A 20,846-nucleotide genomic window follows, 5' to 3' on the forward strand; every position below is an offset into this window, starting at 1 on the left:
GTCTCAACATAAATATCAGGGCATCGATTCGCGTAGAGAAGGTTAGAATTGGCCTCAGTGCCAGTATGTCCGGTTTATCGCCGTGCCTGTCTTTTATATGCGACCTTCAAATGGAAGGAGCACCCCTGCCCGGGCATTGGGACTTCTTACCATGACCCAACTTTCTCCTTCAGATTGTCAATTCTCAAACGCAAAAAAGTCTTTGGGGAAGAATACTCTAGAATTACATGGTTTTTGGCATCCCCCCGAAGTGAATGTGCACCGTCTAACGGGGATATTGTTTCTAGGCCGGCGGTATACTCCATACTGTGGACTACCGGCCGCAACGCCATGTACTTCGGACATTCTGGCTTAACTTACAGGTTGAAAATTTCCTGGTTTATTATAGTTAGGTAAATAGATTCAAAGATAACAATGGATACTGTTACCTACAGTTCCGCCGCTCCATGGCGGCCGAATAGTTGCAATGGCAAAGGGCCCCATAATAGAGGCGCATTACGCTGAGGCGACAACATAGCTAAACGGCCAGGCCAAGCATAACACATTGATTCATGAATCATAGAAAATACATCATATTAACCAACTCAAGCGTAGTAATTGTCAACCTTCAGCCCCTTGAACTCGAACTGCGTGTTCTCCCGTCGGTCAATCACCTTCTTATGGTGGACGTCCTTCACCCGCGCACGCACGTACTCTGTTCCCGTCGGAGCAGGGATGTTGGGATCCTTATCTTCCTCGGTGAGCAGACCAAGCCTATCCAACAGCGGCGACGGCACGGGCTTCATAATCGTGCTATCACCGGGTCGGACAAAGTACAGCAGACCCAGACGGGCAATGTCAATCTGGTCCTTGGGCGGCGTCACCACGCGGTGGATGGTCGATTTGATGAACCCTATCGTAACGGTCAGCATATTTAGATATCCCCTAATAAAATCAGGTACAAGAACAAACCCTTTGTAAGGAAAGTCAACGTATCCGCCGCATTACAAGTAATCCCCCCCTCAACAGGCTTCACCCACTTCCACTCCGCCTCCGGCGTGCGGATCTGCAGCCCGGCAACCTGCTGCGAAAAGAGCAGCGTCAAGCTCCCGAAATCCGTGTGTCCGCCCTTGGTGTATCCCTGTGCGCGGTCCCACTCGTCCTGCGTGCGCACGTTGTAGATCATATACCGCAGGTGGTCGTCGGAGCGCTTGTCATAGTCGTGGGCGTCTGCCAGGAACGTCTCCGGCAGCTCCAGGATTATGGACATGAGCACGAACAGCTTGCGCGCGACCTTGTCGAAGAGTTCGCGGTGGAAACTGGCGATCTCGGTGTAGTTTTCTTCTACGATTTTGTGGCGGGGGAGATCCGCCCAGTCGGGAATGTCTTTGGGGATGTTGAGCTGTACATGTTAGATACAGTCGTTAAGTACCGTACTGGGTAGGCAGGAAGGGAAGGATGTACCATCTCGACATTATCCTTAACTCCTGTATCGCCAATCCACCGCTCATTCTCGCGGTATCCGAAGTACTCTCCCTCCGCGAAGTTGCAGGGGAACGTCCGTTTCTCCTCGAGGGGCTGCTTGAAGAATGCATTGCCGAAGCTGAACTGCCGCAGCACGCGCTCGTCGTCTATACCGTGTCCGACGACGACCCAGAAGCCGACTCGCGTTAACGCATCGTACAGGTCTCTGGCTAGAGATTCTTTGCCGCCTGGCTGGTCGAATTTGGATAGGTCGATCTCAGGGAGAGGCGCCCATTCGAGATTCTCCTTGGTGGCAGCGGGACGTGCCCAGGGCTTTACTGGGACGGTTTGGATAGGGTCTGGCTCTTGGACGGCAGATGGAGCCATTTTTCTAGGACTTATTCAAGGTGTCAAGATGGTGTAAAATTGCATAGTATTAGGACCCTGCCGAGCACGAGCCTTTATACCCCTCCGCCACTTCCTGGGCTGGGCCACATGTGCCGTCTTAACGCCGATATCCGACGCGAGTCATTCCTCTGTGATAGACAGAATACTATTTGGAGAAATATTACCTTTGGTGCAGGAAGCGGGGTACGCGCTGGTTATTATTTCCGTGGTGGATTGCGTGATATTGCTCCAAATTCGCGGGATAACAGGGAGGCCGCGCATGCTATTGGACTTCTGGTGTTATAGGTAAGTATTACTGCTAGGATTTGTCGAGTATATTCCATTTCAAGAAGTGATGAGAATATTGAGTGTTTATAATATCTACAGAGGGCAGGGTCCTGGCGAGGATTCGACCGAAAATGATAACAGAACAGGGTTGTGATGGCACAATCATAGCATAGTATGAGCCATATGTTCGTCAGCCGACAGCAAGTAGCGAAGAATTGATGTGCAATGCCTAAGCTTGTTCCGTTGAGTACTCCAATATCGTGATTGCCTCTATGATGGTATCACTTTGGCAGTCCTGCTTGCTCCGAAAAGCTTTGATTCCACTGGCTATCACTATATAAGCAATGCCGTATCACACATAGTTACGACTTTCCCTGGCGGAGGCACCCCCGAGATGTCTCATTCCATATCAGAGACGGTGCCTGAGAAAGGCCAGGCCCAAGTCACCTCGACCTCCCCTTCTCTCACTGGACCACCGGAAGGCGAGTCCCCGTCTCCTAAATATGACGCCGAGTTCGAAAAGCGCGTTATGCGAAAAATCGACCTTTGGCTAGTCGGCTTCTACTCCGTCGTCTATATCTTCCGAGTCATTGATTCTGGAAACTACGCCAACGCCGCGATTATCAACCTCGAGGCAGGCGACGGCATCAAGGCAGAGCTCGGATTCAGCCCATCCCAGTGGTCTTGGTCCCAGTCTATCTTCTCTTACAGCTACCTATTTTTCGAGCCGACAAATACAGTGCTGCTCAAACGCTTCACGCCGTCTAAATGGATGTTCATCCTCATCCTTGCCTGGGGCGTCTGCGCAACCAGCTCCGGCGCAACGCAGAACTTCCCCGGCATGATGTGCGCTCGGTTTGCAATCGGTCTGGCAGAGGCAGGCTTCTACCCTTCTGTGCTGTATCACTACGCCTTCTGGTACAAGCCCTCAGAGATGCCCTGGCGAATCGCCGTATTCTATTCCGTAGGTCAGCTATCCAGTGCCCTAAGCGGCCTCCTCGCCTACGCAATCAGTTTCATGAATCGCCTGGGCGGTCTCTCTGGCTGGCGCTGGCTGTTTATCCTCGAGGGTCTCCCTGCGATAATTCTCGCCTTTGTGGCTCTCTTCGTCCCTGACTATCCCGAGACTGCGAAGATGCTTACTCCGGAAGAAAGGGAGTTTCTCTCTCATCGTCTTGCTAAGAACGCGCCCTCCGGGACGGACGCGCATTGGAGCTGGCGGAATGTGAAGGAGCTATTTCGCAGCCCGACTGTGTATACTTTCTCTATTTACTGGATTGGCCATGGGATTGGTGGGTTCGGCGTGAATTATGCCTTGCCCACTGTGATTTATGAGCTTGGGTTCTCGGATACGGCGCATTCGCAGTTGATGAATATTGTGCGTCTCCTTCTTTCCCTAGTATCCTCTACAATACTAACTGTTCATGACATAGCCACCGTATGTCGCCTGCTTCATATTTCTGAATATCGTCGGCCATTGTCTGCATAAGAAATGGATTCGGCCGTGGACGACTGCTGTCGCTAGTACGTGTCCACACCCCCACAACTCCGTGTATACATGCTAATCCCGCACAGTCGAAAGCACGATAATAATCTGCTACATAATCCTAATCACAGTCCCCAACGCCGTAGTCAAATACCTGGCACTGATAGTGGCCACAGCCTGCGCAGGCTCCGCATACCCCGTCATCTGGCCCGAGCGGATCCGCGCGCTGGACGGCACAGTCGCCGCAGGTATTGGCATTGGGCTCACGAATGCGATGGCGCAGTTTAGTGGGATTGCGGGGCCACATATCTATAGCACGACGTTTGGGCCGACGTATCGTGTCTCGTATATTATCTGCTTGAGCTTCTTGGTCCTGGCGATTAGTGGGGTTTTGGCTTCTTGGTTGTTGGTTTGGAGGAAGGATAGGAGGGTGGCTTTGCAGGGAGGAGGTGATCTTCCGGGGAATAAGACAGATGATAAGCTGGAAGGGATTAAGGTATAAGGCTAGGATGGAAGTAAGCAGTGTGTTGCAAGCTTCTATAAGATATGATATATATAGACGTATACTACAAGGGAGTTACCAAGGGTCCGCGAAAGATATATTCTTGACATACTCGGGCCCCATTTGACAGTCCCATAAACCAATAATAATACAAATACATATAAATACTAATATATTAAATGCTTATCCATTCCCAGGCATATGAACTACAAAGCAATAAAAACGGCGAAACCCGGTCAGGTGATAGCATTACTCAGCATGCTATTAGTTGGATTTTTCCGACATCATCCGCGTCGAGCGTTTACAAATATCGTGTTGCAGTACATGCCGCTAATACAATTGCACTTGGGAATGGGGTGAAGGGTGCTGAGTATACAGAGATTTCATTGACTGCATAAATGGTCCAAGAATCATGGCCGGAAGTGATACCCAAGCTTCGTCCCCGCGGGAGTTAAACGCCATTGCTGTAAGTGCTTACGGATCTAGGGCTAAGAGTATGAGACCTAATTATTCGACAGTGCCGGCGATGTAGACAGAAAAAGGTCAGTCCCTGCAGCTTCATTTATGTCGGGTGGATTGCCAAAGCAAGACGGCGACTGCAGTAGAATTTGTCGGTATCTGTTTAAAGCTGGACATTAATATACCTGTTCCAGATTCGCTGTGACAGAGAAAAGCCCGATTGCAAACGCTGTCGTCAAGTATCTGCTGAATGTCTATACGATCCCCGGCAGCCTCGCAAACGGACACCAAGGCCGGGTCCTGCTGATATGGAGGCGATTGTCCAAATCCAAAACTCACATCTTCTTCATATAATCAATCGGTTGGATGCTTTGGAGAATGGCACCAGAAGCACTACCGAGTCGCCTACAATATCACGACCCTCGGAGGTTTCGAGTTCTTCAGCAAGCCCACAGCAAGTTCAGCCTACGCCGGGCACGGGTATGTTCATACACTGGTGATGCATTGATATACACAACTGAGTTCCAACGTAGGACGTCTGAATAACCACGCCAATTGTAATTCGGGTCAAATGAGCCTCAAGGGGTACCGATTCAGTTCATATTCCACGGAGACTGGATTAGAAGAGAAACTACCCATTTCCCCAGAAACTGCCAAATCATGGCTACAAAGTATGTTTATCCGGATTTCATTCCAGACATTTATTAACTTTATAAGTGCTTTACGACAACCAAAACAGCCTCGGAATTTTATTACCCATAGCAAGGGACTTTATGCTCACGATACCGTCCATCGTCGATAACCCATATGTCCAGATCGATGTCCGCGTGCTTATTCTCTACTACGGTGCACTGCACCAGGGGATGCTCCTCACTCCTGGAATTGATACCGTCAAGAAAAGCGAGTACTCTATCCTGCTATATCGTAGAGCTCTACATCTTATGGAGGACTGGCAACGCGAGGAGCAAATCAATGAACTGAGTCTGCATGTTGCGTTTTGGATGGTGAGTCCGCATTGTCCATTAAAGTAGTCCACCAATAAACATGAACTAAGGAGGATAGACATTTGAAACATATTCGCAGTCTGATTTCGATCTGTCGCATAGACTACATCGCTGTGCATGCGATATTGCACGGGCTCTCGGACTGCTTGACCTTGATAGCATAGATGGATCTGCAATTACTCCAGCCAGCAGCCAGCCGGTTAATATGGACACTGTCTACCGGGGGGTGCACAGAATCTACTTCTGGCAGATTCTGATGATGTTCGATAATCTCTTTCGCAACAATCTTTACAGAGCAGGTAGTATTGAGATGGGTACCTGGAAAGTGAGTCTACCGGATCTTTCTACGTGGCGGAGCTTCAACGACGGCGACCGGCATGCTCAGGTGTATTTTGAGGTCTCTCTCCGACTAGCACGTATATCCCTTAAACACTCTGAACTACGGAGCAGTATGGACTTGCGGTCAGGAGAGGACGGGATGCTTGATGCGTCTGCACAGGCGGAAGTGATGAACCTGGTGTTGGAAATTAGCGCTGTTATATCTGATTGGAATGTTGTATGTGTAACTACGTTGATACACCGGCATTTTGGCTGTGCCGTACTGATTATTTATGTGTTTATAGGAACCATTGCTTATGCAAGCATCCTCCACGATTCATGCAAGCCTATATGCAAAGCTCATCTTCGATGCAACGTCAATGATAACCTCATCCCTCCGCATTCAACCTCAAGGCGCTAGCTGGCCCCCAGAACATGGTGCTGAACTGGAACTAGATGCAGCCCGGAGATCTATAACAGCTGTACAACGTTTGTTTGAGCTTGATCCAAATGTAATTTGCTGGCACTTGGGGTAAGACATATCTCACCCTTTGTCCACGATGTTTCTTAGCTGATGATACTTCTATTGAACAGGTACTTCAAAAGCTACATTACTCCCTGTATTGGGATCATCTTCAAAAGCACCCTCACTACGGACGCAGAGGAAACAGCAACGTCGAATATAACTCTCATACTCTGGATAGACCTGGTGCTTACTGACTGGGAAAGCATACGCAAGGAATTAAACTCCATGAAGAGATTTGTCCAAACATTAAGACGCTTCACGCATACATTTGTTCAACAAAAGTTTCGCGGGACACAAACCGAGCATGGTTATGAAGAGCCAAGCGCCTTGTCCGAAGCAATGAGACGGGGAGTTGTAGAAGATATACTGGATGTTGCCTGGCAAACCAGTGAATCGAGGAGCCCTTTGCCCGGGTCTCCCACCACTGAACTACTCGGTGAAGACGAGCTACGGTTTTTGCATGAGCGAGGGGTCGACCTCCAGCAACTATACAATGATCCCTGTCAGGCTATTCTGGAATTGGAGAAGAGTATATTGACTGAGCCTGATCCTCACCGTGGGTGGTGGACGTTTGACGTTTAGACAAGTATGATTTGGCAAATGGTAAATGAACATGCTGAAAGGTTCTCATCGCATTGTACTATGACAGATCTGCCACTGTCAACATAGCACCACTGGGCTATCCGGTATACCTGCCTATCTCCTATACCACATCCGGGTAACCCTGGTATTCCTCATCTTCTTCTGCAACTGGAATATCCCATACAACAAAGCCTCCGGCGTAGGCGGACACCCCGGGACATAAACATCCACCGGAATAATCCTATCAACACCCCGCACTACACTATAACTGTAGTGATAATATCCGCCCCCGTTCGCACAACTGCCCATGCTAATTACCCATTTCGGATCGGGCATTTGATCATAGCACTGCCGCAGCGGGGGCGCCATCTTATTCGTCACGGTCCCGGCTACGATCATGACGTCGGCTTGCCGGGGAGAGGCGCGGAAGATTATACCCAGCCGGTCTTGGTCGTATCGCGGCATGGAGGTTTGCATCATTTCGATTGCGCAGCAGGCGAGGCCGAAGCTGAGAGGCCATAGGGAGCCTTGGCGGGCCCAGTTGACGATTTGGTCGAGGGATGTTCTGTCGATATGGTTAGCTTACAAACCGATGGGCGGCCTTTGGGGATTTACAGGACATAGTCTGCGGCGTTTGATTGTGGTTTTTCTGAGCGAGGTTGGGCTGTTCTATGGGTAGGGAATTGTGTCGCCAGGGAGGTTCGGGCTTCATCGGCTGTTCGTGAGGACGAATACTGGCGTGCGCTGATATAAGAGAAAGTCCTTGCCGAGATTTGGAACGCTGTTATAGTTCATTAGCTGTGTTAATAGCTGTTGTTGTTGGGAACCATACACAAACCGGGTATGGCTCTCATCGCCATCTCGATATGCAGTGCCCAGCGTTGCGAAAGTAGGGTAAAAGTCCGCAAACCTTCCTGGGCCAAAGGGTATATTCATCCCCCCGTAGCGAGTGGGTAGGGCCATCATTCCCTGGAGGCGTCTTATCGGTGCTTCTCAAATACTGTCCGATATGTGCTCTATTCGCAAGATACTCGTTAGGACTATACGGACTGTCGGACTTTGCCAAGCTGATATGAGCCCGGATGCTCCACATAAGGTTGAGTGTTAAGATATCATTTGCTGAATGTCGATCCACAGTCGGTCGACGGGCATTCGGACTTTGCCAAGGCTCCGTGGAATGGAACAGGGTCCTGGGAGGCTGGAGGACAATAAATGGACCTGGGATGTGGATTGGACTTTCCAGGGGTGCGCCCTAGCAGGTCATTCGTGATAGCAAGGCATCAGTAGCCGGCCATGCCTATGGACTAGTAACTTGACTATACATCGAACTTTCACACACTGCCAAGTCTGAAGCGAGTTCTCTTGTCTTATGCTCGATCTGATAATAATCTGATAAAGCTGGCACACTCCATCAACTCTAGATCGTGAATCGCCCACCCAACACCCCTAGCGTAGATAAAGATGTAACCTGCCCAACAAATTGGTGCCTAGGCTAATTTTGCCTTCGCTGCCCTATCAACTCACATGACAAGTCTTGTACGCGGAGATAACAGTGGGCTCCAACTGGTGATCCGGAAAGGACGGCGAGTCCAACGGTGAACCAACAGCAGGCAACCAGAAGGATGGCGGTCGATTCCCTCGGGCTGACGGCGGTGATTGATGGGAATTATACCTTGCTAGTCAGAGTAATTAAGTCCGGTCACTAAATACATAAAACATTCTGGCAGCTTTAAGCTTGTGCTAGAGAATTTTCCTTGTTTGGTGCCACCTCTTCGTGAAGGAAAGCTAGTCTGCCTACCATTCAGTTATCGATCTATATATGATGATTTCAACCCGATGGAGAAGCTCAAGGACCCCGAGATAGGGGAAACATCGAACGAGCCCTCGGAGAATCTCAACCAACCGCAAGACACAAATGCCAACCCCGAGGATGAGCTGCTGGTAGACTGGGATGGACCAGACGATCCCAACTGTCCATTCAACTGGTCCCTCCCCAAGCGATGGGCTATCACATTGCTCTGCTCCATGGGAGGAATGGTAACCCTGATGAGTGCATCCATGCTCGCACCAGCCCTAGGCGACATCGCCGCAGACTTGAACATCAGCCACAGCGAAGCCAACATGGTAGTTTCGATCTTCGTGCTTGCATTCGCCTTTGGCCCGATGGCGCTGGCTCCCCTGGCTGAAGTGTTCGGTCGCCGATGGGTGTGGATTCTATCATCTGCCTGGTATGTCCTGTGGAATACCGTCTGCGGGTTCTCTCGCACCAAGGGTCTTTTACTGGCTGGTCGCATCTTGAGTGGCCTGGGAGGCAGTGTGGTGTTTGCAACTGGGACTCCGGTTCTGGCGGACTGCTGGCGTGCTGAGCAGCGTGGCCAGTCGTTTGCAATTGGGACGTTTGTGCCGTTGTTGGGACCGGCCGTAGGCCCTATACTCGGCGGCGTCATTACAGAGAGGATTGGATGGCGGTGGCTCTTTTGGGTTCTCTCCATTTTTGACGCTGCTCTCATTATCTATGGGTATTTCTTCTTTCCAGAGACATATCGGCGTCTGCTCCTCCATCGAAAGGCCGTCAAACTGCAGAAGGAGACGGGCAGGTCTTTCCACATCAAGTCAGACATCCACAGCCAACCTCTATCCAAGAAGCTCTGCTATAGCATTGCGCGCCCGTGCTGGATGTTGGCTACTCAACCGACTATCCAGATCATGGCCATATTTCTCGCCTACAACTACGGCGTCCTGTTCCTGGTCCTCACCAGCTTCGCCTCTCTCTGGACAGATAAATACCATCAATCAGTACAAGCGAGTGGCATCCACTACGTCGCCATCGTAATCGGCTACACAATCGCCTCTCAAGGGGGTGGTCACACCACCGACTGGCTGTGGAAGTACCTAACACACAAACGCGGAGAAACCGCACCGGAATACCGAATCATATTAATGGCGCCGGGGACAATTCTCCTTATAGCCGGTGTTTTCTGGTGCGGGTGGGCAGCGGAGGCAATGGCGCCGTGGATTGTGGTTGACATCGGGGCAGCGGTGTTTGGCTGTGGGGTTATTTTAAGTACGCAGGCGATGCAGCAGTATGTGATTGAATCGTACAAGGAGTATGTTGCGTCGGCGAATGCATCGAGCCAGTTCCTGAGGAGTATCTTTGGGTTTTGTTTTCCGATTTTTGCGCCTGCGCTGTATGCCCGGCTTGGGTATGGATGGGGGAACAGCACGTTGGCGTTTATCATGATTGGGTTTGGTTTGCCGGGGCCTTTTATTATTTGGAGATTTGGTGCGAGGCTCAGAGAGAAGGGGAAGAAAAGGGCGGAGGGGAAGACATTCCTGGCTTGACGACGATTGGAAGTAGATCCTAGTTGGTTACAAAAGACAGGAAACAGACAAGGTCTTGTCAGTGGGGAAAGTTTTCTCGTACCTTAATGATCTCATGCATAATGATACGCATAATGATACAATTAAATTGCTGGCAGTCCGTCAGGCTGACTGTATTCGCTCTCATGTACATTGTCAGCCCTAACATACCAGCGAGCCAGCTAAGCAAGGGCGCGTCTGGACTTTAGAAATGCACCTTAGAATTCAACATTCTTCGGAATCTCTCCCTAAAAGCAAAACCGCGAGAAGATGGATTTTGCGCGACCTACATCATTTATTTGGTGAGGTCCCAATAAGTTATAGCCCATTTAAGATGAGACTGCCATGGCGCACGAAACAACCCCCCTCCTACACCCCGGGAAACACAAACACTCCGCCCACTGGGTCTTATTCCTCGTCTGTATCGTAATCGTTACAATCGACCTGGGCGGTTCTCTCTCCGTCGCCCCGCAGACCCAAATCCTAGAGGACATCGTCTGTCGCGCTCTCCACCGCGATGCAGTCATCTCCGCATCGACCTGCAAGGGCGTCGACGTCCAGAGCGAGCTTGCGCTGATCAACGGCTGGAAGGAAACTTTTGATCAGATCCCGGGGATTATTCTCGCTCTACCGTATGGCATCATGGCTGATCGGGTCGGCCGAAAGCAGGTCGCGATGCTGAGCATGTTGGGGCTTACGATGCAAGAGGTTGCTGTGCGGATAGTCTGTTGGTTTATGTCCTTCTGTTGTAATACGAAATGAAACTAAAAGTCTATTAATGCAGGCTGGGATAGTCCCAGGATCCCTCCACGCGCGATCTGGTTTACGTCCGTATTCCAGCTCTGTGGGGGCGGTGCCCAAATCGCCAGTTCGATGGTGTTTACCATTATGTCGGATATCTTTCCTGTTCAGAAAAGGTTCGATGATTCCATTGCTTATTATTACAGAGCACGGCTGACATGATGCAGAACGAACAAGTTCTTCATTGTATATGCCGCCATGCTTGCGGCTGAGATCGTAGGGGGTCCCATCAGCGCATGTCTCATGGCTATCGCTTCACCCTGGCTACCGTATCTTCTCGGACTGTTTTGTGAATTTATCGGCTTGGCTGCTGTCCTAGCAATACCGGAGACACTGCCTGAGAAATTGGACATGGACTACTCACCCACAACCCATTACACAAACGGAGAAAACAAACAAAGTGGTCAGGTCGTGTGGGCAGTCAAACTCGCCACAACACAAATACTACGCATAAAGCAACTCCTCTGCAGAAATAAAAACATCTTCACAATAACGATGGCATTCCTCTCCGCAACCGCAGGCCAGCAGGCCCTAAAGCTAATACTGCAGTACGCGTCAAAGCGATTCTCCTGGTCGATGGGTGAAGCAAGTCTCCTCCTCTCGCTAAAGGGGTTAATAAACCTCGTCCTCCTCCTGCTTATTCTCCCTACACTGTCAGAACAATTGCAAAAGCGTCTTGCACCTGCGAAAAAGGACCTCTTAATCGCACAGGGAAGTTCTGCCTTCCTTGTCCTGGGATTCACTATCATGGCGCTCGCCTCGGATGCAATGCCATTCAGTATCGGGGTATCGATTCTCGCGCTTGGCTCGGGATTCTACACTGTGCTGCGTAGTTTGGCGAGCGCTTTGGTACCGGAGACACAAGTTGGGCTGTTGAATACGACTATTGGGTTGGTGCAGGGCGTTGGGGGTGTGGTTGCTGGTCCTGCACTTGCCGGGGCGTTCAATTATGGTATGCAATTTGGGGGGTCGTGGATTGGGTTGCCCTATTTTGTTGCTGCTGGGTTGTTTGCAGGGGCTGGATTGGGGATTTGTGGGGTGGTGGTTGAGAGTGTGCCTTATGGAATGGTGTAGGTAGTATATTTTAATGTGATAAAGATGATTATAGGATGAGAAGACTTTCCGTATTCCTAAACAAATTGCTGGCTTATTACCTTCATGCAGAGCCTGAATCGAACCACACCGAGGCATCATCCACAGATACACGACATCATGTACTTTTGGGCAAACTGTCCTGCCATGCAGATTCCTCCAATATTTTTCCACTCTCTTTCTACTTCCTTTTTTACCTTTGAGGAATACGGCAAACGCGGCCCACTTTCTGGGAGGCTCTTTCAACAGCGCTCCCAATACTCAACCCCGTCAGCCAGGAAAGCACCCGACCAACCACCGCCACTATGATTGGACGTTTGGGAGTTGGCACTGCGCAGCAAGCCAACACTACCTTGCTCTGCTTCCACTTCGGGGTGCTTGCATGGGCTGAGCCTTGAACACAGTCCTCCCTGATTCGTTGACGCGCTTTTGCAGTTTGACTCTCTGGGAGCTGACCACGCGTCAGAACCTCTGCAAGAGAGCCGTGGAAACGCTACTTAAAGGCTGCTCTTCTCGAATTCGACACTTATTGCAGCTCCGTTCCTTCCTTTCCCTATCGTTTCCTCTCTCTCTTCTCTTGGTCTTTTTACAAGCGGGCAATTTGCAACATTCACCCGACACCAGAATTCCTGCGTTACTGCTCTCTCACCATGGATGGCGCTTCGTTATGTGTGACCGTATTGATGCCCGTGGCAAACATCGTACATGAATATTTGAAGGACATCAGAACACTGAAGAAGTTGTTGAAGAATGACAGCGATGGCGCTCGATTTGTTGGCGGCCTGAAAAAGGTACTGGATGGGGCCAAGGGACAGCAGCTCCGAGAGGATGTGAGCGACTTGCAAAAGGACCTGTATCTTCGCCTTGAGACCACCTGTACGCAGTTATACCAGCAGATAGCAACAATGCGAGAAAGCTTTCGGAATGGGCCGTGTGATTTACTTAATCCTAAGTACCATCGTGATTTGAAGAAATTGCAAAAGTCGAATGCCGCTTTTCAGTCTGCTGTCAACAATGTCATGCAGTCTAACAATCTTCTATCGTTCATGTATGGTTTTTTGTGCCCCTTTTTTTTTCCTTTTTCTGTCCTTGTCGTTTTGCTTTTCTCGGTAAGAAAATATGACTGAGTAACGATGTGAGCCTAGGCAGCAGATCCGGGAGAAAGACGACATGCTCAAACTTATCAAACAGTTGAACGAAGCCCTTTCCCTTCATTCACGCCAGGTTCAGGATAATGTCGAATCGAATAGATCCAGACGTCATCAAGCCGATGCCAATAGATCGCACCGTTATCGAGTCCAAAAGACCCCGGCACCCCGGTCTCGCAGAAGCTCATACGGGGCTTGTACAGCTCTTGAAAGGCGTATCGGTAACCGACAGGCCAATAGAAGTTGCTGTAACTGCGGGTTCTATGGACATTGGGAGAACAAATGCATTAAAAGATGTGATATATGTTTGTACCGCATCACAGAAATCGTTTCACGGTCTGATGCTGACATTATATTGACTAGGCAACGGGACTTCTCACACAGCGACCTACTGCTGGCAACGATTTGTGTATTAAAGTGTGATAGGTATGCACTGGGACGGTTATACTTAGTGTGCCTCGCGAGGCAATCGCATGCCTATATATTGTCAAGTTTGCGGGTCGCTTTCGGGGTTTCGGGAATAAAAAAGGATCCTTTCACTCGGAGTTCGCTATTGGAGTCTTTATTGTTTGTATTACAGCGTATGTTCAGAATGTGATTTGATTTCTTCGAAGCATGAGCTACGTAGTTCGTTTCTTTTGCGGGGCATTGTACGGAGTATTGAAGACATGCCGAAATATTAAATCCATTAGCGACTACTCTAAACGCATATATATAGCCATAACCATAACCATAACCATAACCGGAAACCAATTAAGCGCATCAGCGCAACATTAACTTAATCCATCCCGTCGTCCTCATTCCTCATACTTCGTTCCTCGTAATCACATCCTACACAACCAGCCCAACCACGATCGGGATAATACCCCAGTACATCGGCACGCCGTGCGAGGAAGCTGCACCGGTGAAGGTCGGCGGCGACGGCGTGTCAGACGGGGCAGAGCCGGTGGGAGACCCGCCTGGTATGACAGGGGTTGAGGTTTGTGGTGGCGCGTTGGAGGCCGTGTCGGTGGGCGTGGTATCTGTATCTGTGCCTGTCGCTGTAGCGGATGTAGAGTCAGAATCGGAGTCAGAGCCAGAGTCAGACGAAGTAGGAGACGCAGAATCAGAATCAGAGTCAGAAGCAGAATCAGAAGCGGAAGATGAAGATGAATCAGAAGCTGAGGCAGAAGTTGAATCAGAAGTCGCAGTCGCAGTCGCAGATGTAGATGCAGAATCACTGTTTGTCGAGCTGGGGTTACTAGACGTACTACTTGGTGACTCGGTCGAAGTGTCTGTTGCTGTAGGCGAAGTGTCAGTGTCTGTCGTTGATGTTGATGTCTGCGTAGTCTCACTCTCAGAATCCGAAGAAGTCGACGTCGACGAGGATGTCGATGTCGAGCTGGGGGTCGTGATGGGCTCTCCAGTGGGACTCGAGTCATCGTCTTCATCCGCGCAATAGTTGACCCACTGTAAGAAGTCAGGGGGGATGAAGCTGGAATCATCATCGCTGTCGGCATCATCATCGTCGGCCCATCGTTCGTTACAGTCCGTGCACTGGCCTAAGAGGGTCGTGAAGGCTGAATCCGCACCGCAAAGGTCCGGGTCCTTTCCAGTCTTCTGGGCCTCCAGGGCTGCAGAGTTACAATCATCGTAGCAGACGTCAGGGAAGTCGGGTTCTGTAATGATATCCTGCTGACGACGTAGCAGTCGTGACAAAAGGCCACCGCCGGAGATGGGGATGGTGGACTTCTTCTGACGCGCAGTGTATCCGCCGTGGCCGTCAGGGAACCGGAAGATGGAGTAGTTCAGACCGAACTGTTCGGGGTTCAGGTTGAAGTAGTCTTGGGAGACATTCCAGGTTCCGACTTCGTCCGATACTACAGGATCGCCCCAGGTTTGGTCTTCGATGTACGGATGGCTCTTGATACACTCCTCTGGTCGGCAGACGTAGCCTTCAGCGGGTAGCCCTGCCTCGACGTTACACTCGCCAGCAATGTCGAGACGACGAGGCCTGCAGAGGTAGCCTGGTGCACAACCCCAGGTGTAGTCAGTGGGGAGCGGTGCGGGTGGAGTGTATGTTGGGTTGGAAACCAGAGGGGGGCAGACAGTCGCCGTGACGGTTGTTCCGGGTTCTATGCCATGTCAGTATGAGAACTTAAACAGACAGAGTAAAGACATACCGGTAACGGTTCCAGTAGTACCGGGGTCGTTATCAGTCAGAGTTACCGTGACGGTTGTACCAGGGCCTGTCGTAGTTAGTTCTGCGAAGCACATCAGAGGTAGTATTCGATGACTTACCAGTCTCAGTGCCAATAACGGTCGTGGTGATGACCTCAGTTACAACGACGGTTTCAACGCCAGTCGGGCCAGTAATCGTGGTAGTTCGAGTGACGGTTTCACCAGGGACGGTGGTGACAGACCCAGGTATAGTGGTGATGGACCCAGGAATAGTTGTCACAGAGCCAGGGATAGTGGTCACCGATCCTGATATTGTAGTTGTCACACCAGGCAATGTTGTCACCGATCCTGATATTGTAGTAACTGAACCTGTGATAGTAGTGACTGACCCCGTAATAGTCGTGGTAACCGGGGGAAGGGTGGTGGTAACTGGAGGCAGAGTAGTGACCGATCCTGAGATGGTCGTGGTCTCGCCAGGCAGTGTAGTGACCGTTCCAGGAATCGTAACAGTAGTCTCCTCCCCGGGAATAGTGACTGTTGTCTCTTCTCCGGGGACAGTAACGGTGGTCTCTCCTCCAGGGACGGTAATAGTAGTCTCATCCCCAGGAACGGTAACGGTAGTCTCTCCTCCAGGAACAGTAATGGTTGTTTCTTCTCCTGGGACAGTAACAGTAGTCTCTCCTCCTGGCACGGTGATAGTTGTCTCCTCCCCAGGAACGGTGACGGTAGTTTCTCCTCCAGGAACAGTAACGGTTGTCTCCTCTCCAGGAACGGTGATAGTTGTCTCATCCCCAGGAACAGTGACAGTCGTCGGGTCCGGAGTGATAGTGACCGTAGTAGGGTCAGGACTCACAGTCACAGTCACCGTGGTCGGTTCGTGAGGCCAGGGCCAGGTCCAGGTTGGATAGTGATCATGGTCACCACCGAGACCAAGGCCGATAGTCACTGTTGCGGTGACAGTAATCCCCTCAGTCACTGTGACGCCGGCACCAACACCGACACCAAGGCCAGGACCGGAGTCCCCTTCGGTGACGGTCACTGTCTGCGTCTGCGCCGGGGCAGGAGTGGCTGTGCAGGCCTCGCCTTCGCCGACGGTCACTGTCACTCCAGCACCAACGCCAACACTAACGCCGCGCTCGACATTGGTGACAGTCGCAGAATCTGCAATCGTGATTGTCTCTGTGCTGGCAGGTGGCGCGCCCGCCCACGCAGTAGACGAAAACGAGGGCGCTGCCAGGAGCAGCAGGGTTGGGAGGTGGGAGAGGCGCATTGCTATGGTCGCGGCAGCTTCACAATGGTCAAGCAGTCATGAAGAAATTCTGCAGAGAGTTGGAGAAGCTAAGCTGCGTGAGGAGAGACGGAGGGAGGGATTGCAGCGATAGTCACCTCGCACCAGGAACCAGGATGGGGCGCTGCAGGGTCGCAGTGGCAGTGGGCGGACAAAGAAAAGAAACAACACCCAGCCATCCTTTGTCCGGGGGGGAGTGGATCGGGCAAAGTGATTTATATTCCACGAGAGAGGAGAATACGAGAGAGCGAGAGCCTCTTCGAGTGGGGTTGTCAGACAATAAGCCACCAGGGCAGCAACAGATGCGATGGCGACGACGTGGACCACGCAACGACCCTGCAAGGTAGCGGAATGCGAGCCGGCAATGGCCAGTCTGCTGACGAGCTGAAGAGGCTGAGAGCCCGAATTGGTTAAATGAGCGATGCAGGCCGTGATGACAGGCTTTAGAGCCCTCTGGGCCGGGATCAGCACGGCAGGGATGTTGGCGGCCTTCACCGTTCGTCGTGTTCATGAGGGGTCGCTTAGGGCTTCTCCGAGCTGCATCCCGCCTGTTTTCCAGCACAACCCGACCAAAGTCTGTCGGAAAAAAACTGCAGACTGGTTATTTTGGTCCGGGCTGCGCCTGTTCCTGAAAACCGACCCTTTAATCCCCGTCCAGTTCTTTGTTGACAGAAAATGGCACCTTCTGCATTTCTGGTTGTTTGCTGCGCCCAGCCACTACAGCTGCAGCCAGTGCTAGCGTTGCGCCTCGAGCGGGCTAGTTCATGCGACGAACCTCGCTGCCCCAAGTCGTTTCCATAGCACTGCAGTCGAGGAATTCCTCCGCCTTGCTGTGAATGGCTGTAAGGGTCTGGCCTCGCCAGCCGTGCTCGTATCAGCCCAGGCTCCCCCACCTTCGATGGTGGCCGAGGGCGGGGCGTGCCCTCTGCGCTGGTTCAGCGATAAAGGCGCAATAAATGTAAGCCGCACAGGCGCCTGATCGAGATTGGAGGGAAAAAGTCTAAACGATTGCCATGAGCTGGCTGCATTTGTCACGGCTGTTCTGACCTGAAAGAACAAGACTGAAGAGAGCCCCCCCGAGTGGCCGTGTCTTACTTTATTTTTGACCTTCTGCCCAAAGGAGCCGGTCAGCCACTCGCTATCGCTTGACTATTGCTTTCTTTGTCTGCCCTCGTGTCCTTAGTTACAAGACTCTAAATCGGGGTCGCTGTCCAACAAAGAAAGAGAAAGCGCAGCAATCGAAAAGGGGCACGGTGCACCACGCTCTGCGAGAAGAAACACCAGATATTGCGCTGCGATGAAGCGACTCTCGTTATAGCGACGACCGGCCATAACAACGATGCCCAATAGATGGAGACTGGCGGTGCTGGCGGCCCTTGTAGGGTCGTCGCAGGCGCAGTTGGCTCAGAACGGTACTTCCATATGCAGCTGGGGACAGCTCAGAGGTGTGTCTCATATCCCTAGGAATAGCCGCAGACAGTTAATAACATTCGCAGCAAACGTCGTCAGCGACACCGTCTATCTGGATGGAGGCGAACTGTACAAGGAGATGTGAGTCGGCAGCCCTACCTGACTGGGCATGTTTATACTGACCACGGTCGCGCAGAGCTGTTTCCAACGGCGACACGACACTGGATAACGACGGAAATCCGGACTCCATAACATACTACCTAAATCTCTCATCGACCTTCAACACCAAAACCGACGATCTCACCGCACTGTTTGGCGAGCTCCAGAAGACCGGTGACATAGAAGGTAGCAACCTGGCTCCCAACTACAACGATGGAGTCATGTTCGCCAACGACGGCATGTTCATTCTTTATGGGTAAGCCCTCCTTCTCATACTCATTACGATCATAAGGTTAACAGTGGACATAACAGCGGCTATCTTCAGCCGTCAAACAGCGCGAGCTACCCACCGTCAGGCCAAACCATTGCATACGAGAAGTACCAATACGGGCCCGAGATCAGCGATTTCTCGCCCAGGATCAAACAGATCGAAATGGACGATGTGAGCTGGCACATCACCAACGGCGCCGGCGTCTCGTCGCCCAGCGAGTACCTGGGCTTCTACATTAGCGGCGTCCATGCGCCGGGCTGGGGCGAAACATTGGACAACGGTAACTCGACAGAGCTCTCCCACCAAATGATCACCGTGGACACGTCCAAGATGTTGGACCCCAAGTTCTCCAACGCCTCCATTCCCAGCTATGTCAAGCCACGCACAAATGCAGAGGCCGTGTGGCTTCCGGTCGCGGACAGGGGAATCGTCGTCCTTATCGGCGGTGTCACTTACCCTGAAATATTCTACTCTAAGGGACTCTCTCCCGATCAGGTAGACGAAAGCGAAGAAAACGATCCAGCTTTCATGCGTACTGTCTCCATATACGATATCGAGGGAGACAATTGGTAGGACCCGCTCCCTTTCTTGAGCATGCTGGCCATGCTAACTATCATCCAGGTACATCCAAAACACCACCGGCGATTTCCCACCGCAGCTCGCCTCATTCTGCTCCGTGTACGCCAGTGCCCCAGACGGCTCCTCCCAAAATATCTACATCTATGGCGGATTCGACGGCGTATCACGGCAAAACGATACAACGGACGACGTATATGTGCTCTCACTGCCGTCCTTCGAATGGATCAAGCTCTATGACGGCGACAGCGATAGTGGTCGCAAGCAACATAAGTGCGTCAAACCGTATCCCGACAAGATGCTTGTGCTGGGAGGCCGCCAAGTCGCGCTCTGGCCCTGTATTGAACCCATCCGCGTGTTTAATTTGAATACGGGGCGTTTCCAGGATACGTATGACCCGGAGGACTGGGAGGAGTATAAAGTGCCTGATTTGGTTTCTGGCCGGATTGGGGGGAAGTAAGTCATCTACCTACTTACCTACAAGATATAGAAAGTGCAGTCTAACCCTGATAGTGCCGACGGCGGCGCAACAAAGACTGAGCCTGAGACTTGGATTAACAGCACCCTCGCCGACGTCTTCGAGAAGAAATACAGCAAGACTATCGAAACTCATTACCCCTACGAAAGCAGCGCAACCCCAACGACTACATCTGTCTCCGGGGGCGGCGGCGGCGGTTTCCCACGCTGGGCAGGCGCAGTCATCGGCGTCGTCCTCGGGGTGCTTCTAATAGCTGGCGTACTCGCATTCTTCTTCATTCGACGCCGCAGAAAGAGAGGCGCACGCCGCCAGAGCGAAGTGTCCGGTATTACATCCCGCGTCGCGAACTGGGTAAATGCCGGCGCATTCGGACCTGCGTCGAAGGATCCTGAGAACTCCACCATCGTGTCGGGCGACATTACGAGCGGCAGCACGGCTGTTGGACATGAGTCGTTGGTTAATGCTCCTCCTATGGCTCAGGCTACGCAGGAGGTCGCGGGTGATCCTGTTTATGAAATGCAGGGTACGTCTACCTACCCGACACAATGACCTGCTACGCGTATACTAACAACAACAGGCAATACCTCCACTGCTGCACAGCAGGCTGCTTTTGCTGTTGAGCTGCCTACTCCTTTCAACCAGGATACGGCGAATCCAGTCTCGCCGTCTGCGACGCTTCCTGTCGGGTATACCTCGCCTGTTTCGCCGGAGGTGCCGCAGGAGAAAGACGGCGACGAAACCTCACGACCGGGACACCAGCGGAACGTGTCTAGTTTATCTAGCGTACCGTCGTATGATCCAGCGCTAGGCGAGGAGTCGGACAGTGTCGCGCAACGGCCGCGTTATGTGTCTGGAGTGTCGGAGGCGAGTGTCAGTTCTGCGGGGACGAGGGCTGAAGGGACTAGCACGGCGTTCAGTAACAGGGGGCTTGGGCTGGAGGATATTCCCGATGAGGACCACCGTGAGCGGTGATGGTTATATGATGACGATAATGTGAATTTATAGTTAATGATTATAGTTAATGATTATAGTTAATGATTATAGTTAATGTACTGCCGTTTAAAGATCGAACAGACTAAAAGTCTAGGATCGTATGATTGGCGAGCTG

General features: G+C 51.5%; 9 protein-coding genes across 9 annotated transcripts; 6 read left to right on the forward strand and 3 right to left on the reverse strand.

The window, feature by feature from the left end:
* Nucleotides 1-584: 584 nt before the first annotated feature.
* APUU_71169A (uncharacterized protein) lies at nt 585-1,830 on the reverse strand (the record flags this gene model as incomplete). Its single annotated transcript, XM_041696123.1, has 3 exons — nt 585-892; nt 952-1,381; nt 1,444-1,830. The coding sequence occupies 3 exons, from the start codon at nt 1,828-1,830 to the stop codon at nt 585-587; spliced, it is 1,125 nt and encodes a 374-aa protein (XP_041561785.1).
* A 682-nt stretch (nt 1,831-2,512) lies between these two features.
* Nucleotides 2,513-4,106, forward strand: APUU_71170S (uncharacterized protein; the record flags this gene model as incomplete). The annotated part of the gene is made up of 3 exons (XM_041696125.1): nt 2,513-3,496; nt 3,552-3,642; nt 3,694-4,106. 3 exons carry the CDS (start codon nt 2,513-2,515, stop codon nt 4,104-4,106), a joined length of 1,488 nt encoding a protein of 495 aa, XP_041561786.1.
* A 767-nt stretch (nt 4,107-4,873) lies between these two features.
* Nucleotides 4,874-6,995, forward strand: APUU_71171S (uncharacterized protein; the record flags this gene model as incomplete). The annotated part of the gene is made up of 6 exons (XM_041696126.1): nt 4,874-5,045; nt 5,099-5,236; nt 5,283-5,569; nt 5,628-6,125; nt 6,193-6,419; nt 6,482-6,995. 6 exons carry the CDS (start codon nt 4,874-4,876, stop codon nt 6,993-6,995), a joined length of 1,836 nt encoding a protein of 611 aa, XP_041561787.1.
* Nucleotides 6,996-7,109: 114 nt separating this feature from the next.
* On the reverse strand, nt 7,110-7,958 carry APUU_71172A (NuoB/complex I 20 kDa subunit family protein; the record flags this gene model as incomplete). The annotated part of the gene is made up of 3 exons (XM_041696127.1): nt 7,110-7,560; nt 7,611-7,776; nt 7,823-7,958. 3 exons carry the CDS (start codon nt 7,956-7,958, stop codon nt 7,110-7,112), a joined length of 753 nt encoding a protein of 250 aa, XP_041561788.1.
* An 873-nt stretch (nt 7,959-8,831) lies between these two features.
* Nucleotides 8,832-10,337, forward strand: APUU_71173S (MFS transporter; the record flags this gene model as incomplete). The annotated part of the gene is made up of 1 exon (XM_041696128.1): nt 8,832-10,337. One exon carries the CDS (start codon nt 8,832-8,834, stop codon nt 10,335-10,337), a length of 1,506 nt encoding a protein of 501 aa, XP_041561789.1.
* Nucleotides 10,338-10,700: 363 nt separating this feature from the next.
* APUU_71174S (putative MFS transporter) lies at nt 10,701-12,230 on the forward strand (the record flags this gene model as incomplete). The annotated part of the gene is made up of 3 exons (XM_041696129.1): nt 10,701-11,082; nt 11,140-11,272; nt 11,324-12,230. 3 exons carry the CDS (start codon nt 10,701-10,703, stop codon nt 12,228-12,230), a joined length of 1,422 nt encoding a protein of 473 aa, XP_041561790.1.
* Nucleotides 12,231-12,898: 668 nt separating this feature from the next.
* Nucleotides 12,899-13,812, forward strand: APUU_71175S (uncharacterized protein; the record flags this gene model as incomplete). The annotated part of the gene is made up of 3 exons (XM_041696130.1): nt 12,899-13,296; nt 13,394-13,701; nt 13,760-13,812. The coding sequence occupies 3 exons, from the start codon at nt 12,899-12,901 to the stop codon at nt 13,810-13,812; spliced, it is 759 nt and encodes a 252-aa protein (XP_041561791.1).
* Nucleotides 13,813-14,227: 415 nt separating this feature from the next.
* On the reverse strand, nt 14,228-16,826 carry APUU_71176A (uncharacterized protein; the record flags this gene model as incomplete). The annotated part of the gene is made up of 3 exons (XM_041696131.1): nt 14,228-15,510; nt 15,559-15,624; nt 15,677-16,826. The coding sequence occupies 3 exons, from the start codon at nt 16,824-16,826 to the stop codon at nt 14,228-14,230; spliced, it is 2,499 nt and encodes an 832-aa protein (XP_041561792.1).
* Nucleotides 16,827-18,183: 1,357 nt separating this feature from the next.
* APUU_71177S (uncharacterized protein) lies at nt 18,184-20,710 on the forward strand (the record flags this gene model as incomplete). Its single annotated transcript, XM_041696132.1, has 7 exons — nt 18,184-18,289; nt 18,341-18,395; nt 18,451-18,669; nt 18,726-19,253; nt 19,306-19,716; nt 19,774-20,261; nt 20,316-20,710. The coding sequence occupies 7 exons, from the start codon at nt 18,184-18,186 to the stop codon at nt 20,708-20,710; spliced, it is 2,202 nt and encodes a 733-aa protein (XP_041561793.1).
* Between the last annotated feature and the right edge of the window lie 136 nt (nt 20,711-20,846).

This window comes from Aspergillus puulaauensis, chromosome 7 (assembly GCF_016861865.1).
Source record: "Aspergillus puulaauensis MK2 DNA, chromosome 7, nearly complete sequence".
Taxonomy (NCBI): Eukaryota; Fungi; Ascomycota; class Eurotiomycetes; order Eurotiales; family Aspergillaceae; genus Aspergillus; species Aspergillus puulaauensis.